This window comes from Suillus paluster, assembly GCF_016628075.1.
Source record: "Suillus paluster strain FC165 chromosome Unknown EDB91scaffold_49, whole genome shotgun sequence".
Classification (NCBI taxonomy): domain Eukaryota; kingdom Fungi; phylum Basidiomycota; class Agaricomycetes; order Boletales; family Suillaceae; genus Suillus; species Suillus paluster.
The window spans coordinates 79,831-96,876 of NW_024537609.1; the positions used below are offsets into that span (position 1 = coordinate 79,831).

The 17,046-nt window shown below is 46.3% G+C and overlaps 4 protein-coding genes across 4 annotated transcripts; all 4 read left to right on the forward strand.

Moving 5' to 3' along the window:
• Window positions 1–2,232: 2,232 nt before the first annotated feature.
• Window positions 2,233–3,197, forward strand: EDB91DRAFT_1251009 (uncharacterized protein; the record flags this gene model as incomplete). Its single annotated transcript, XM_041323311.1, has 3 exons — window positions 2,233–2,730; window positions 2,787–2,866; window positions 2,918–3,197. The coding sequence occupies 3 exons, from the start codon at window positions 2,233–2,235 to the stop codon at window positions 3,195–3,197; spliced, it is 858 nt and encodes a 285-aa protein (XP_041174654.1).
• Window positions 3,198–6,249: 3,052 nt separating this feature from the next.
• Window positions 6,250–6,793, forward strand: EDB91DRAFT_1147076 (uncharacterized protein). Its single transcript, XM_041319274.1, has 2 exons — window positions 6,250–6,418; window positions 6,471–6,793. Exons 1-2 carry the CDS (start codon window positions 6,270–6,272, stop codon window positions 6,535–6,537), a joined length of 216 nt encoding a protein of 71 aa, XP_041174655.1. The 5' UTR covers window positions 6,250–6,269; the 3' UTR covers window positions 6,538–6,793.
• A 2,486-nt stretch (window positions 6,794–9,279) lies between these two features.
• EDB91DRAFT_1251011 (uncharacterized protein) lies at window positions 9,280–10,520 on the forward strand (the record flags this gene model as incomplete). Its single annotated transcript, XM_041323312.1, has 3 exons — window positions 9,280–9,428; window positions 9,481–9,538; window positions 10,317–10,520. The coding sequence occupies 3 exons, from the start codon at window positions 9,280–9,282 to the stop codon at window positions 10,518–10,520; spliced, it is 411 nt and encodes a 136-aa protein (XP_041174656.1).
• A 2,882-nt stretch (window positions 10,521–13,402) lies between these two features.
• Window positions 13,403–13,883, forward strand: EDB91DRAFT_1147085 (uncharacterized protein; the record flags this gene model as incomplete). Its single annotated transcript, XM_041319275.1, has 3 exons — window positions 13,403–13,548; window positions 13,601–13,652; window positions 13,717–13,883. The coding sequence occupies 3 exons, from the start codon at window positions 13,403–13,405 to the stop codon at window positions 13,789–13,791; spliced, it is 273 nt and encodes a 90-aa protein (XP_041174657.1). The 3' UTR covers window positions 13,792–13,883.
• Between the last annotated feature and the right edge of the window lie 3,163 nt (window positions 13,884–17,046).

Consider the following 17,046-nt stretch of genomic DNA (forward strand, 5'->3'; position numbering starts at 1 on the left):
CTCTAGTCCTTTTCTCATTCTGGGATCTTTGAGAGTCGTCTGCGTCTGTTCAAGGAGGGCTTCCGAAGTTCATAATGTGCTGCGCAGATGAGCGACGTGTTGACGTCGGCTCGTGCCCTGCAATATGTTATGCAATGATACAAATATTTTCCGTTACTATACCACTCACCTTAAAAGGACCAGCTCCAGCGCAGTTACATCTCAGTTCTTTATGAGAAACTGAGATGTGAGTTAGTGTTCGTTCTCGCGTTCAAAATATCGTACTGACGAGACTGTAGTGTACCTTGTGTTCTAGGTACAGAGTTTGTTAATAACAGTTCTTTATGAGAAACTGAGATCATACCTTGTGTTCTAGCATGTGCGCTCCTACCGACGTCTCACTATTCACCAGACAGAAGACATTGAAACAAGCTAGGCATGAAAGCAATGAATGCCATTGGAAAATCGTTGGAAAGTGTTATTGTAGATTGTGCATGTGACTTACATGAAATGTAATAGCACTTTTACCATTTCAATTACTGCGCGCACGGACACTTCGGGACAGATAGATCAAGTGCTAAACCTGTTGACGGTCTGCATTCACAACTACATTCAGTATCATAGGTCAAATAATAAATTCCTAAGGCCTAAGGGTCCTATACTATTAAAACACATCAAGTCCTCGCTGCAATTTTTTCTCATCCAGCAAGTATATCACAATGACATGTAAAAATGTATCTACGAAATGAATTTATACTAGTTGCAATTTGCTGCGCTCGCATGTGAAATATGAAATATGCAAGGTGTGCATGCGAGGAGGCAGCAGGTGTGCCATAGGCATGTAAGGAGCACAGCAAGCACCATGGGAGTAGGAAAAAAGTATACCGAGGACCAGGTCCACACAACAGAATGCATATATGGGTGTGCGGAGTGCAGCCAGTGTTGTGAATTCAAACCTAAGGGAAATAATACAGACTCCAACTTGTAGAGTTTGATACTAGCAAGTAGTTGTCAACTTGTAGCGGTCTGGGAAGGGGTGCAGTGGTAGGAGGTAGCGAGAGGCTGTGGTGGGCTGTGAGGAGTTGCCAATGTCCGTTTGGAGCAGGCAGGCACTGGGGCCCTGTCATGGGTGGCTGCCAGGGGTCACCGTGGGTCGTGATGTATGGGCAGCAGCCAGCTAGAGGGAGCTACCAAAGGGTAGGCAGCAGCCGCAGCAAAATTATTAGCTGGTCAGATGCGGGAGGTAGTACCTTGGCAGGTCAGGAACAAACCGGAGAAGACAGGAATTTGAAGGTAGAGAGAGAAGCCAGGAAGCCGGGAAGGGGCTGCGCCAGCCAAAAAGGGTGAAATCAAAGATCTGAAGCTCTGTGGGAAAGTGTGAAGCTTCACCGCAGAGACACAGAGGCTTGATGCTTCATGAAGCATCAAGCTACAGACGTCAGGGAACTAGACACATTGTGCATCAAGGTGTGTGTCTTATCACATACCTTGATGCTTCAATATGACAGTATAGCCTGTGCTATGATACATATATTTTTCATCTCTATGCTAATCTACTATAAGAGGTCGTTTACTTTCATATGAACATCTCAGCTCCTTCAGAGACTGAGATGTAAGCCCCAGTTATTTTCCCGTTACTTTACATTACTAACGAGCCGTAGATACTTTGTTTATTATCAGGTACTAGGCTCGTACAAAGAGCTCCTTCAGAGACTGAGATATACTTTGTTTATTATCAGATCGTCCTGTCCCACTCGTTACCATTCACTTTAAGCCTAGTGCTGCCGTGGTCCGGTCCATGGTTCTCATGCCAGCCAGAACCGGACCGGAAAACGGTTCTGGGTTCTGGGTATTCCCACATGGTCCGGTTCTGGTTTGACCTTCCCGAACCTTCCCGAACTGAACTTCGACTTCAACTACTTCGACTTCAACTACGATGACGTCGGTGTCCATGTCGACGTCAAAGTATTGTCTTCGAGATTTGCACTATTGGTTAAACAGGCTACCTTTAGCCTTTTTGAAGGTTAGTACTAATCAATCAACTCTCAAGACTCTCACTGACTGACATATGTTTAACTATATCACATATATCTACTTGTTCTAGTCTATACACTTCCTGGATAGTCGTGATCCTCCACCGGCTGTCAACTCTAACGGATCTCCTTGCATATTGTTGCTCTGGGGTGTTAGGGTTTGCTCCATGCATAAAACGAGGTGCCGACAACGAAATTGTGAGTTACTATTTGCCTGACGATGTCTGAAGACTGCTGTGCTCTCAATGCTGACGGCTCCCTCAAGGATGCTTCCAATATCACCTTCTTTAATGATCCTGACGACAAAGTACCGTTGCCCCAGGTTCCATCTTCCGCCCAGCCATCATCTTCAACTACATCTACAAAGGATGCCTTCTCTGTTCTGCTCAAGGCTGGACACACCCCAGCAACAGTCACAGCTGGTTCTTGGCGCTCTGGCCGGCCCTCAAAACCATCAGCTCATATTCGTGATGCTGACAATGCCTGTAGGCTGTCTTCATCTTTGGGCACAAGGAAGCATGCTTTATCAAGTGCTACGGACCATCCAGCACCCAAGAAAATCGCCATGCGAATCTTATCTCCTCTCGACTCCAAAGATGAAGACATACCTTCTACACCTGATCTAGGAGAGTCGTCTGCTGACGAGCTGATCCCCCAACCAGAGGACGACAATGAAGCTGATGAATCTAAGTCCGAGAACGGGTGCGCCACTTTGACTGTACGTACTCATATGTTTATTGTCTTCCTTGAGTCTTGACTTACGCCTGTATTTAGCTTTCAAAAAGCGAACGTACAGCAGACGTTAGGACTATATTTACCCGCTTGCCTGATCGGTGGGTCTGTACACTGTGCAAGTAAGTGGTCCATATTGTTTTCGATATTTTGTTTAATAACTTTCAAACAAGGGACGCTGGTGAACCAGTACAGAAGCACACATTTCACGGAGGTACTTTGACACTGCGCACACACATTGTCTGCCACAAAAAGTCGCATTTTCAAGTCTACAAGGAGCATTGTGATGCCGCAGGCATCACAATGCACTCTCATGCGATCCCACCTGGAGAAGATGTCACCATGACGCAATCGCAAACAACTCTCAATGGCAAGCTTGTTTGCAAACCACCTGCGTTCACCAAGGAAGGACTGCTTGAATACATCATGGAATTCATCGTGATGGAAGACTGAGGTACGTTGATTATTTTTTATATTTGTATTCATTTAAAATTTATTTACATCACGCCAGGCAATACAATTAATCAATAAGCCAGCATTTCGACGTTTATTACAGTATGCACTGTCCATCCCTGACTGAAAGGGACATCCCGCATTGCACCAAGTTAACGGATACTATTAAGTCTCGAGCGATGGCTGTGGTCGAAAATATTAAGGAGCGTCTAGCGGTGAGTCTTGACCTACTTATATTGTGGCGCCAGTCTTAAAACATTTCATTAGCACATTGACAGTGCGGTCTCCATGATGTTTGACTCATGGACATCGATAATCGGTGAACCGTTTTTTTCGGTTACTGGCCATTACATTTGGAGTCCTCCCAGCAAACCGCTGCAGTGGGAGCTGAGAAATGAGCAACTTGATTTCATGCGGATCGAAGGCAACCACAGTGGCTACAATATCAGCAATATACTCGTTATGATGATAGACAGGTATGATATTCGCAATAAGGTATGTTTTCCAGAGTCCTGGCTTCAGCTGTGAACTGACTTTGCTTGCATAGGTCGGATGGATGACGTCGGACAATGCCTCAAATAACGATACCACTATGAGCGAAGTAGTGAAGGCCATAGATGAGGATGGCACCCACTGGCTTCCAGGTCCCCGCCAGTATCCGCTGTCAAGAGCACATTTTGAATCTTGCTGCGCGACATTTCATTGACTGGAGTCGCACCCACCCCACAGGCAACATTACTACGCAAGATCCTGTCACACTATCGATCATGATGAGGATACTGACATCACCAGCTCAACTGAACAACTTGCGGCATTGGAACATGACCCTGAAGCTATTGTCGAAGATGGTTTCGATGTCAGCGACGCTGTTGGAAAAGCATTGGCACTCATTGAACAGGTAAAGTCCTCTTCTCTTTTTTTGTCTTCAAGTTCTCATTGACACGACCAATAACTAGATCCACAAATCACCGCAAGCTCAAGCGTTTTTCAAGAAATCATGCGAGGAAGAAGGTGTTGCTGTTCACGAGATTTTGACATGGGTGAGAACACGCTGGGCATCCTTATTCAAGTGCCTCGAGCTGCTTCTTGTCTCTTCGCCTGGTAAGTGAGACATACAATCACTGGTTTAGTATCTAACATCTTTCAGGCTGTCAACCACTTCACTCTGCTTGCTGACGAGAGCCATGAAGTCCCAAAGTTGCGCAACAAGTCATATAGCGACTTCAAGCTCGATCAAGCCGACTGGAGAAAGATACGGCTAGTGCATGACATCCTCAAGGTACTTATTTGTATATCCGTTTTTATTTCATTTACTGATTGTTATAGGAACCTGCGACTGCACAGCAATCATTCTCTTCGGTCGTGTACCCAACAGCCTGGCAGACCATACCTACACTAGAATGTCTCACTAGTGCGTGGGGGACAATGGCAGAAAATCCAGAATATGCAATAATTGCGGACACCATTAGGAAGGGTCTCAAGAATGTTGAGAAGTACTACCAGAAAGCTAGTGACTTGGACGTCTACTTTATCTGTCTAGGTGAGTATCATTCTTTTGCTTGAGTCCATGTCTCATTTTGTTACAGTTCTTGACCCCAACTACAAGTTAGCATATGTCGAACGGCGATGGACTGGGACAAAGGTTGCGAATGGGAGGGCTCGTCTTCAGGTGGTGGTGAGTATTCAACCTTAAGTATCCTGCCAGCCTCTAACTTCAGATGGATGCTTAGTTTGACAAATATTATCAAGCGCCTCCGGCCCCAGGACCTGCATGCCAAGGAGCCAATGGCCACGTCGATGATGACGAAAGCTTCAATTCGTTATGGCGATTCCTGGATGTGCGACGCTATCATGGAACGTCAAGCCACAGACCATCGCACTGTGCGACCCTCATCAAGAGCTCTCTGCATACCTTACTTCACCATTGGAGGAGACGGACGATGTTGTGGTGTGGTGGGGTGTAAGTCAGCCCTCGAATTCATTGTTCCCTGCTTACATTCTTCATCAGTTACATTCGCTGCAGTATCCAACACTAGCTCGTGTTGCGCGTGATTACCTGCCCATTCAAGGCAGCGCAGTACCATCTGAACGCGCTTTCTCCAGTGCAGGGATCACATTGACTCTGCGCCGCAACACACTCGCATCATCCACATTCTCCGCACTACAATTGATGAAGGCAGCCTATAAGAATGGACATGTGTCAGCAGCAGTAGAGGCAGAAGGGTATGCAGCTGGTATGTAGTTAGACTAGCTACCCAATGTCATGTAGACGCATTATGAATGTTTTTTTTGTTGCTTGAAAAATTTACGGTTCGGTTCGCGTTCGGACCGCAAAAAAACCGAACCGGACCGTTAAGAACCGTTCTTGATGGTCCGGTTCTGGGTTCGACGATTTTGTAGAACCGGTCCATGGTCCAGTTCTCGGTTCTCGTCCAGAGCCCTCTGAACCGGACCGAACCGGACCACGGCAGCACTATTAAATTAAGCCAGCCTCGGTTTTGCAGCTCTGAACGGTGCAGACGGCCCTGTATGACTGCAATTGTTCACAATTTCCAACAGCCTAAATTACGGAGCGACTTTCTAACAGTGTTATACATAATTACCGGAATATTTCACACCTGTTTATACACCTCGATTTCTTAACCGTACATTACGAAGTTTCGTCTTTTTGACCACGAAGTTTCTGCGGAAGACTAAAACTCAAATATTGCGCAGGATTTTCGGTATTATTGGGCGGCCGTGCTGAGCTTCATCGATTCACGGATGGTCATATTACGGAGAGTGTTGTTCACAGCGTCCGATGAATGTGCACATATCTGACGAGCAACACGAATTTAAAGCTAAAGCCGCCCAGGAACCGGAGATTCATTTGTGCCCCACGACCCCATCGTGCCGCACATCTCCCTTCGAGTTCGAGTCTGCGCAGATTATCATGCATTTTGGCTAAACCTTTTTCGCCTAAAGTACGGTATCTCAACAGTAACGCGAGCAACACTCTTACGTTCACACTAGAAGTCACAGCCTATAAAACACCACTATGGCTTTGCCTCATTCCCTTCCACAAACTCCATCATGTTTACTTCCCCCTCCATCATGTTTGCGCTGCTCAGCTTCCTCGCTGGCGCCAATGCGTGTATACAGTGCCCAGCCACAATGAGGGTCGGCGGTGGTGTCAATAAACTACGCGATACCAACATACATGACCAGTTCACATATTGCAAGTGCGTTACACCCACACATCTTCATTGGACAAAGTAACTGATAGGCCGGCAGCTACGATCATGTCCCGCTCTACGCTTCCAATGTTTACTGTATGTACAACACCGTAAGTGCTTTCTAGGTATTGCGCCCCCTCATTGTTTTCGGTTTACATGCTAGCGATCATATCAGGATAACGGAAAGTTGGTGGATCATTCTGAGTACTACTTTTTGTCCGGCTGCACTAACTGTGAAGGATCACTGCTGAACTGTGATGTAAAGAGGTGGGGGAGACGATACACCCAAAAGGAGGAGCAATGTTCGTTTGCAGACAGCCGTGTGTATGCCAGTACTTAGATCAAGTCATCTGTTACGAAAATTGCGCTTTCCTTCTTGACTGATCATGTGAGACCAAAGTCAATAGATTACTGAAGCTAGCGGCCTATCTCGTATCCTCACTTCTTCGCACACACGTTCTACTTTGACCAGGCAAGTCCACGTCTTCCGAATCCCGACAGCAACGACGACGACGCTGATGATTCCGGAGAGGACACGGAGGGCGAGCTTCAACCGTTCACATTCTCATCACTTGGACGCGGGTCTGATTGAAACACGAAACCAGACCAATACACACTAGAATTGAGAGAGAGAGGTGGGTGGATGGAAAAATTGGTCAGCGACGCGCAAAAGGAGAGCACAGAGAAGAAGAAAGAGTGAGGCGTCGTTCTCTGACTCGTATCCTTTTTGTGAGGGCGAACTTCGACTATGCTTCACTATGAGGGTACATAGGGTATAGCACGGGTATACCCGCGGGTCAGAAGATCAACACCGTACCCGTACCCGTACGGGTACGGGTACGGTGTTACCCGTGCTAACCCGCGGTATGGAAGCTTACCCGCGGTGTTGCATTTACCCGCGGGTACACATACAAGAAATAACACTACATAGGTCTAATACCCTCACATTCCAGTGAATGACATAATAATACAGTCTTCTACTGCATCGCAATCTGTATCAATTTTCAGTTTGTTGGGGCGAAAAGTGGGAGCGCGAAATTGACGAGGACGCTGGGATTGTGAAATTCATACCAATTGTTCACAGCTGCTCTCGATTTTCCCCTTCGTTCTTCCTCCCGCTCGACATGACCAGAGACTACTGTATCTACTACACCGTAAGTGCTTTATAGGTACCGTGCCTCTCATTGTTCTCGATTGACATGCTAGCGATCATATCAGGATAGTAGCAAGTCGTTAGGACCGTATGCTTTTTGCCCGGCTGCAGCAACTGTGAAGGATCACTGCTCAACGTGATGTAAAGAGGTGGGGAAGACGAGACACCCAACACAGGAAGAGTAACGTTCGTTGCCAAATAGGTAGTTACGTCTTACTACCTTCGCGACGGATCACGTGAGACTAAAATCAATGGAAGGCACTTTGACTTTGACCAAGTACCACTTGAAATTCTGAATCAACTTCTGATCCTGAGATGCACGCTGCCAGCACATTTCCTTGAGCCACACTACAGCTCCTGCTACACTTTTTGACTCCAAACTCCAGCGGCTGGTCCCCTCCTTTCACTTCCGACTGACTCAGAAGTCATCGAAGGCTCTATGGTATGGAACCAGAGTATGCTAGCGCCCTATCTCGCATCCTCAAACTCCTCGCACACACATTCTACATTGACCGGCATGACTGCAAGTCCACGTCTTTCGAATCCCAGCGACAACGACAACGACAACGACAACGACGCTGGTGATACTGGAGAGGAGATGGAGGACGAGCTTCAACCACTCACGTTCACGATGCCTGGTCAATCGCATTCCCATCACTCGGACGCGATCGTGGCACGTGGAAAATGAGGTGGACCATCGCCGTACGAGAAAGCGGAGAAGGAAGAGGGTATCATGCAGCCAGAATGTAGCAGGAGAGTACGAACTGTACCACGGGAACTAGCAGAGTAATGGACGCATCTGCGACAACCGAGGTTGTTGCCAATGAGTTTCGTTTCCGACGTCTTTGAATCCATGCTGATATCCAACTGATGACTGACAATCATCAAACTAAGTCAGGACGCTAAGGAGACACTGGAGTACCTGTTAAACACATCTCATGACACGTTCGCTGAATGTTCCCTGAAACGCTGGACCAATCTCCCCACTCGCTTTGATGAAGTAAGACAAGTGTTTATTTGTCTTACAGATTCCATACTCTCAACGTTTTTCTTATCGCCGGTTTCTCAAATCAGCCTGGTTTGGCTCTCTGACGCAACACTCCTGGCCTCTGTCATCCATCCTACCCCAAGGTCTTGGTAACCAGACCAAAGCGATAGCCATATTCAGCCTGGTACTTTTTTCCGCCCGCATTTTCGGCAGAAATACCTTGCACATCCACGATCCATATCTGCTTTATTTGTGATCCTACTCATATCTTCCGTCTTGTTGACCACAGACCATCTTCTGCAGAAGACCAAAAATCAAATGTTGCGCAGGGGTTTTGGTATCTATGGGGCGGCCGTAATGAACCTCGTCGATTCAAGGATGGTCATCTACGAAGAGTGTTGTTTAGGAAGTCCCAATGTCCGATGAGCGTGTACATAATGGACGAGCAACGCGAAGCCCAAGGCCGCCCAGGAACCGGAGATTCATTTGTGCCCCACAACTCCATTGTGCCGCAGATCGCCCTTCCACATCAACTTCTCATGAGGTTCACAGTTGTCCTCGATTTTGCGGAGATTATTATGCATTTTGGCTCAACTGTTTTCGCCTAAAGTAGAGCATTTCAGCCGCAAAGCGAGCAACGCCTTTACGTTCACACTGGAAGTTTCAGCCTATAAAACACATGCCTGCTACTATCACTTTGCCTTATTCCATTGCATGAACTCCATCATGTTTACTTCCCCCTCCATCGTCTTTGTGCTGCTCAGCTTCCTCGCTGGCGCCAATGCGTGTTTACAGTGCCCATCCCTATTGGAGGTTGACGGTTGTACCTCGCACCTATCCGCGACCTACCCAGACGACCACGTCACATTGTGCTTGTGCGTCACACCCACACATCTTCATCGAACAAAGTAGCTGATAGGCTCGCAGTTACCATGATGCCAAGTTGCCTGGCAATGACTCAAAAGTGGGCTGTTCGTATAACACCGTAAGTGCTTTCTGGATATTGTGCAGCTCATTGTTCTCGGTGACATGCTAGCGATCATTAGGGGAACGGCAAGCTTGTACTAGGGTCTCAGTTTTGTCCGGCTACAGCAACTGTGAAGGATCACTGCTGAACGTGATGTGAGAGGTGGGGGAGACGAGACACCCAACAAGAGGAGCAATGATCGTCTGCAGACAGTTGGGTGTATGCTCATTGCCAGCACTTAAATTACAATCTGTTAGAGGATCAAGGCATGTTATAACTATTGAACTTCAAATCGTCACTTCATATTCTTCATCGAGTCGCTGTCACATACTACTTACATTGTTCATCATCATCACCATCATCATCACCGGCATCAACATTGCACTTTGACTGGAACACGACATTATCATGATTATTCATCTATATCAACCCACTTCCATCTTCATCCGCACTCGTAGCATTAATATTACGATCTTCACCATGTAAATTGCATAGGTATTGTGTATTACTTATTAGACGAATCTAATTGATATTTCTGAACGCGCCTGATCACGTGAGACCAAAGTCACAATGGGGGCGTTGACACTTGGGCAAAACTGCTACAGCGCGTAGGCGTCTGTATGATCTTTGAACTCTTGATCGCGCGTGGTGCTTGAAACCAGGTCCAACGTTTTACTGGAGGTCGAGGTAGGACCGAGTGGAGGGATTGCAAGTGTCTTGCTCTAAGCTACAGATGTGCGTGTGCTGTGCATTTTTATTCTGCTTCACAGCATTAACCTGCCTCATATCTTCATAGACGCCCAGGACATTCGAGGCTATCCGCCTCCACACCTCCGTCAAGGCTGCAGCAAGAATGCTCCCTGTTATCATTCGCGCCTTCCTCGACAATATATCCTCCCCTGCGCCTCTGCTCATGGCCCCAACCCGTATCCCCACGGCTCTCAAAATGCGTGACCTCGCCTCAAATCGGTATACCGATCCCCCAAAATCTGGCTGCTAGCGCTCTAGGCCTGCGTACGGCTATTAATTTTCATTCTGCTAACCCTGGTGATCTCTTACCGCAGTCGAAGCTATGCGAGCCCTGCGTCCAATTATTGACCGACTGTCGCTACGAGTGTTCGGAAACACTATCAATCAATGGCAGTTATGAAACGAATGGATCCAATCCTTGGACCACCGAGAGACCAAGTGAGTATCACGACATTCAAGATGACCGTGATGTCAGTTGGAATCCGGCTAGTCCAACAGCTTGGCCCACGACGCGTCATAGTAACTTTGCTCATGACCTGAACAATAGGATATCGGAATGGGATATTGGTCCAATTGTTGCAAAGGTACAATATTACACATTCAAACAGTGCCTCTACGTTAGTGAACCTCGCCGGCATGTTGGCTGATGCAGGAACTCTTGATCAGAGTGGTCAAACTTTCCTTTTCGATTTATGCTTTCGCCTGGTATCCAATGTCCATTACCTTGTGTCTCTTTGCGCTTTTTTCTTACCACGCGAGTCACAGCTATGGCAGCGCACTTTTTTCGTCAGTAGGACAATGAAAATGAAGTAAGCCTGATGGTCTACTGACATTTACTTTTCAGGCCTGTCATTACTGCAGAAACTATCATACAAAATTTCACTGCAGGCCGTAACTACTTTTCGAAGACAGTGGTTAAATCGGGGTCTTCCTCGAAAACGTCAGCGAGCCCGTCTTTATTTTCCTTGTCTCGCGGCATTCCTGCGAATCGGGATATTCATCTACGCTTCAAGGGATCGTAAGACCGGAAGTACATTGGATAACCTAGCTGGTTCTCTTGGTCTTCCGATGCAACCCTCCTGGCTTTTATTAGTATGTCATCCATCCTACTCCGAGGTCTTGGTAACCATACTCAAGCGATAGCCATCTTCAGCCTAGTACCCCTTGCTGCCCCATATCCTCGGCAGAAAGCCTCGGCACGTCCACGATCGACATCAGCTTGATTTATGATCCTGCTCGTGCCTTCCGTGACGGTATCCAGGCCTCGGTTTTGCAGTTGTCCAGACAGGCCATGCATGACCACAATTGTTCACGATTTCCAACAGGCCAAATTACGCAGCGACTTTTTAGCAGTATTATAAATAATAACCGGAATGTTTAGCACCTGTTTATAAACATTGACTTTTCAACCGTGCCCTACGAAGTTCCGTCTTGTGGCATCTCAGCCTCAAATCGAACGACGCCTTTATGTTCACGCTGGAAGCTTCAGCCTATAACACACCGGCCTGCTACTATCCATGACTTTGCCTCATTCCCTTGCACAAACTCCATCATGTTTGTGCTACTCAGCTTCCTCGCTGTCGTCAATGCGTGCATACAGTGCCCAGCCATAATGAATGACGGCCATAAAATCATGAAACTACGCTCTACCTTCCCATAGGCCACATCACAGCTCCTGACAGGCTGGCAGGTACAATTTTCCAGTGGATTGTCAGTATCACACCATAAGTGCGATCTGGGTATCGTGCAGCTCATTGTCCTCTGTTGACATGTTAGTAATCATATCAGAGTAACGGAAAGTGGTCAGGAGGGTCTAATTTTTGTCCGGATACAGCAACTGTGAAGAATCAGCAGTTCTGCTGAACGTGTGATGTGAAGAAGTGCAGCCAAGCGTATATCAATAGATCGCCATTTATCAAATTGGGATAGTCCCGTCTTTCGCCATGGATTTTTGATCTGATTCTGTGAAGGATATCTATGAAAAACATCACCACGCCGATTTCATGATGATTTGTTCTCTCATACCGCTTGAAGCAACACAGCAGCTGCCTGTCGCGTATGACTGTGTGCAGAATGTGGAATTTCTTACAATACGAACCGGACATTTGTTCCAGTATTTTTTTTGCAGTTCTCTCCTCTTAGTGTTCTTTCCGATTGATGAAACCGGTCGTTCTTACTATGACATAATCTCTTCGCAATAAGTTGTGCTACACTACACATGTGCGAAAGGTTTAAATCGCTCTGCTCAAGATGCCGAAGCCGTCACCAGAATACATGGTGAACACTGCCAACGCCTTCCAGATCTTTGCGCCTTTTCTGGCTAACTGCAGTGAAGCACGTCGTCTGATATTGGTGACTGGTGAGCTTGGCACACTAGAGTGTTAACTGAATCCTCTTGCGTGCACTGGCACTCCATCCTACTCCGAGATCTTGGTAAGCACACCCAAGCGATAACCATTCTTCAGCCTGGTACCCCTTGCCTCCCCACATACTCGGCAGAAGCCCCGACACGTCCGTGATCGATATCGGCCTTATTTATGATCATTTCCATACCTTCCGTGACGGTATCTAGGACTCAGTTTTGCAGCTATGAAGTTGTCCGGACAGCGCACCGGCCATGCATGACCACAATTGTCCACAATTTCCAACAGGCCAAATTACGGAGTGACTTTTTAACAGGTGATAAATAATATTTAACACCTGTTTATTGACATCGACTTTTCAACCGTACCTTATGAAGTTCCATCTTGTTGACCACAAACTTTCTGTGGAAGATCAAAACGCAAACGTTGCGCCGGACTTTTGGCATTATCGGGCAGCCCTTGTGCTGAGCTTCATCCATTCAAGGATGGTCATAATACGGAGAATGTTATTCACAACGTCAGATGAACGTGCACATATCTGATGAGCAATGCGAAGTCGAGGTCGCCCGGGAACCGGAGATTCGTTCGCACCATGGTGCCGCATATATCCCTTTGAGTACTTGCCACACCAATTTCTCATCCTGTTTTCGCCTAAAGCAGGGCATCTAAAGTGAGCAACGCCTTTGGTATGTTCACACTGGAAGTTTCAGCCTATAAGACACCTGCCTGCTACTATGGCTTTACGTCATTCCCTTCCACAAATTCTATCATGTTTACTTCCCCCTCCATCATCTTTGTGCTCAGCTTCCTCGCTGGCGCCAATGCGTGTGTACAGTGCCCAGCCACATTGAATGTTTGCGGTAGTGCCAAGAAACTATATGATGCCTTCACAAATGGCCAGTTCACATATTGCACGTGTGTTGCACCCACACATCTTCATTTAACAAAGTGACTGATAGGCCAGCAGTTATGATCATGTCCCGCCCGAAAGTAGCAGCGTGTTCTGTACATATCACACTGTAAGTGCTTTCTGGATATTGTGCCTTTCATTGTTCTCGGTTGACATGCTAGCGATCATATTAGGGTAATGGCGAGTCGGCAGGAGGATATGAATCTTGTCCGGCTACAGCAACTGTGCAGGATCACTGCTCAGCGTGATGCGAAGAGGTAGGGGAGAGATGCCCAACAGGAGGAGCAATGTTTGTCTGCAGACAGCCGGGTGTTGGTCAGTAGATTACCATATATTTCGAGAATTGCCAAGTAGTTACAATGTGTATTACTTATTAGACGACTCTCATTGAATATTCCTGAACGTGCGGGATCAAGTGAGACTAAAGTCACAGATTATGCAGGTGGAACCAACACTTTGTTGAAAGTTTGGGCATGACTGCTACTTGAGCCTGAGATGCATGTTGCTCGGATGGTTCGGTGAGGTTCCCCAGTTTCTCCACGCCAGACAATGATGTCTCTGTTCACAGGTTCCTGTCATATTGATGCATCAATCCCTGTAATTGTAAGGTTAGTAGTGGTGCATTAATGCTACAATTCTAAGCCCACCAAGTACTTGTGCATCACTGATGCATTATTCCCTCAGCTTATGCATTAGGTGAGAACAATCCTACCTACCGCATTTTTTGCCACTTACTGTGGGAATTTCCTCACAGCACCTAAAACATAGCTCATTTTGGGTATTCTCCACAATATCAAACCTTCCCACACCCTCGCCAGCCCAACCCTAGCTCAACACCACACCACAATTAGATATAGCTTGTAGATAAGTAGTATTTTAGGTTATATGCATATATTAGAACACAATAAACCGCTTTTTTGTACAATTTGGTTTTAATACCTGCTACAGGGCCCCCTCAAAAGTGACACAATGGAAAACATATGAAAGACATGCTCACTTCTTGGCTGCTTTGATATGTAGATGTTCTAGAGTGTTTATAGCACGTTTAGACACCTATATGAACATATTACAGCCCTTCCTAGACCCCATATAGCACCCTATATCATGTACTGTGCTGTACTAGCATAAAATAGAAAATAGCTACGCATTTTTGAGCTTTAGGTATATAGACTTTGAAATACAATCCCCAACATCCCTTCAATAGTATATGCAACATATCAGGAGCCTAGGTCAACAGGATCAGTTCCTGTGGTGCTATGTGCTTACCCTCTCCTGGTGGTTCACCCCCTGGGAAAAGATTTCCTGCAGCTCCAGCACTCCAGGATGGTAGTGTGACTGTTCCTATGGATATCTAGAGTATGTAAATCACATAGCTGCATGACAATAGCAACAAAATCCTTCTCTAGAATGGAATATCTCCCCCTGGCTATACTACTGCATATTGTCGCATTCATCAGCAAATGTGCACATGCTCTGGCAGCATCTGGAGTGGCTGGATACAGACTCTCCAGAGCACCAACCCTGTCTATAGACCCAGATAGAACCCGTCAGTAACAGACCGACATTTCTGGACACAGGCCAGACACAGTGACCAACCAGACATCAACCCAGATCATCAAACAAGCCATTACAGGCTGGATACCATTTGCGACATTCTATTAGCAGACATCCTCTGTACCTAGCTAGGCTCATGCTACCCTCTACTCATTGTCCTCATCCTCATCATCTGAGATCGGGATATTCACATGAGCTTCCATGACATCATCAACAATGTCGAGTGTCAAAGCCTGTCTGCTATTGGTCTGTTGCCCTGAGCTCGCATACGAGATGATGCGCATCCATTTTCCAGCTAGAATTGAGCTCATTGATGCTGTATATCCTCGTGCCACAGCACCCCAGTAAGTGTCGAATTCGTGCTTCTTGGACCGCTTGGATGAGTTGGGCTCGCCATCTTCGCCTTCAAGCTCCTTAGCATTCTCCCCACTTTTGTAGAGTGTGAGGGCACGTTCGTACTGTAAGGCAGGTCAGTAGCTACACAAAAATGGTCATGGCATAAACTCATTCTTTTTTTGACCGAGGAGGACTCAATGCAACTTTACCTAAGCGTTGTTTGATTCTCACGGTCGAGTCTTCATGCAACATTTTTCGTTGGCTCGATTATGTTTCTTCATCTTCTATCTTGTCATCGAGTGTCTACTGACATTTATATTATATTTATGGTGCATGATTTTAACAGGCTACTGCTACAGAATGTAACTGATGAACTCTTAGGACTCTGACAAAGAGAATATGGGCAAGCGCCGGTTCGTACATACAGCAGTCAACTTGCTCAATGCTGATCTGATTTTTAGCCTGCGCTCACCATCCCTGGAGGATGGTGAAAAGCCAGTACAGGGCTTTTCACCAGTCAAAAAGTGAGTACTCCGAGTCAACCATTTTCCGCGATCTTCGATGGGTCACTCGATACTTATCGTGTCATAGAAAACCATTGATCCGGAGGTTTGCATTGTCTGAGTTTGGCTACAATATCAATCAAAGCTCTCCCTTGCCTGTGGAGCTGGAGGTCCCTCAAACACCTGTCCCACCTTACTGTCAAACTCCGCCACCTGTGACAGTCTCTCAGAATTATTTGCATAGACTTGTTGCTGATCGTTGGGATGCTGAAGTCAAAAGGTGTGAGGAGGCAAGAAAGGCACAGCTTTTGGAAGTACAACTGGCAGCACATGGCATACGGAAACTAGTCTAGTAATTGTGTGTACTAAATATCTGACTTTCAACTCTGAGTCTCGCAACACTGGTGAAATTTTTAAGTATCCTCTGGTTCACTGGCATAGGGGCTGGTAGGGTCTGTGTGATCCACTGGGCTCCGTGAAAATTTTAAGTATCCTCTGGTATACTGGCATAGGTCTGTGTGATCCACTGGGTGGCGCTGGGGCGTTCTACCCAGAGGCCCAGCTGCATCCAGAGTATCCAGCACTATTCCAGTGGGGTGCACATTTGCTGATGTTTTTGAGGTTTTACCATTGCACAAACTATCCAAACTATTTATATTTGACTTCTAGTACATATATAAAGTCTAAACTTAGCAAGGATCAGGAAGAAATATGTCAGAGTATTGATATCAGGGGTATGTTGTGGTGATCAGAGGTGAGCGGATGTGGGAGAAATCAGTCTAGTAGAATAATATAAATCTCAGTCTTTAAATGAACTTGTTATTTGAGTGCTGTACCTAGTAGGATAATATAACTACTGGTTTGTTAGCATAATGTAAGACAAAACAATCAACAGTACTCATATCTCAGTCTCTAAATGAACTGAGATGCTCATACAAAACTACTTGTATCTTTAGAGTAAACTAGCATGGAGATTGGCATATTAGTGTAGTATAGCACTTAACACTTTGCAATATGGTAGGTTTGGACCAACATCAAAGCATTGTCGTCTCATACCCTTGGTTGCACTCGCAACTCATTACTCATCTATTACCTCTGACATCTCTTCCA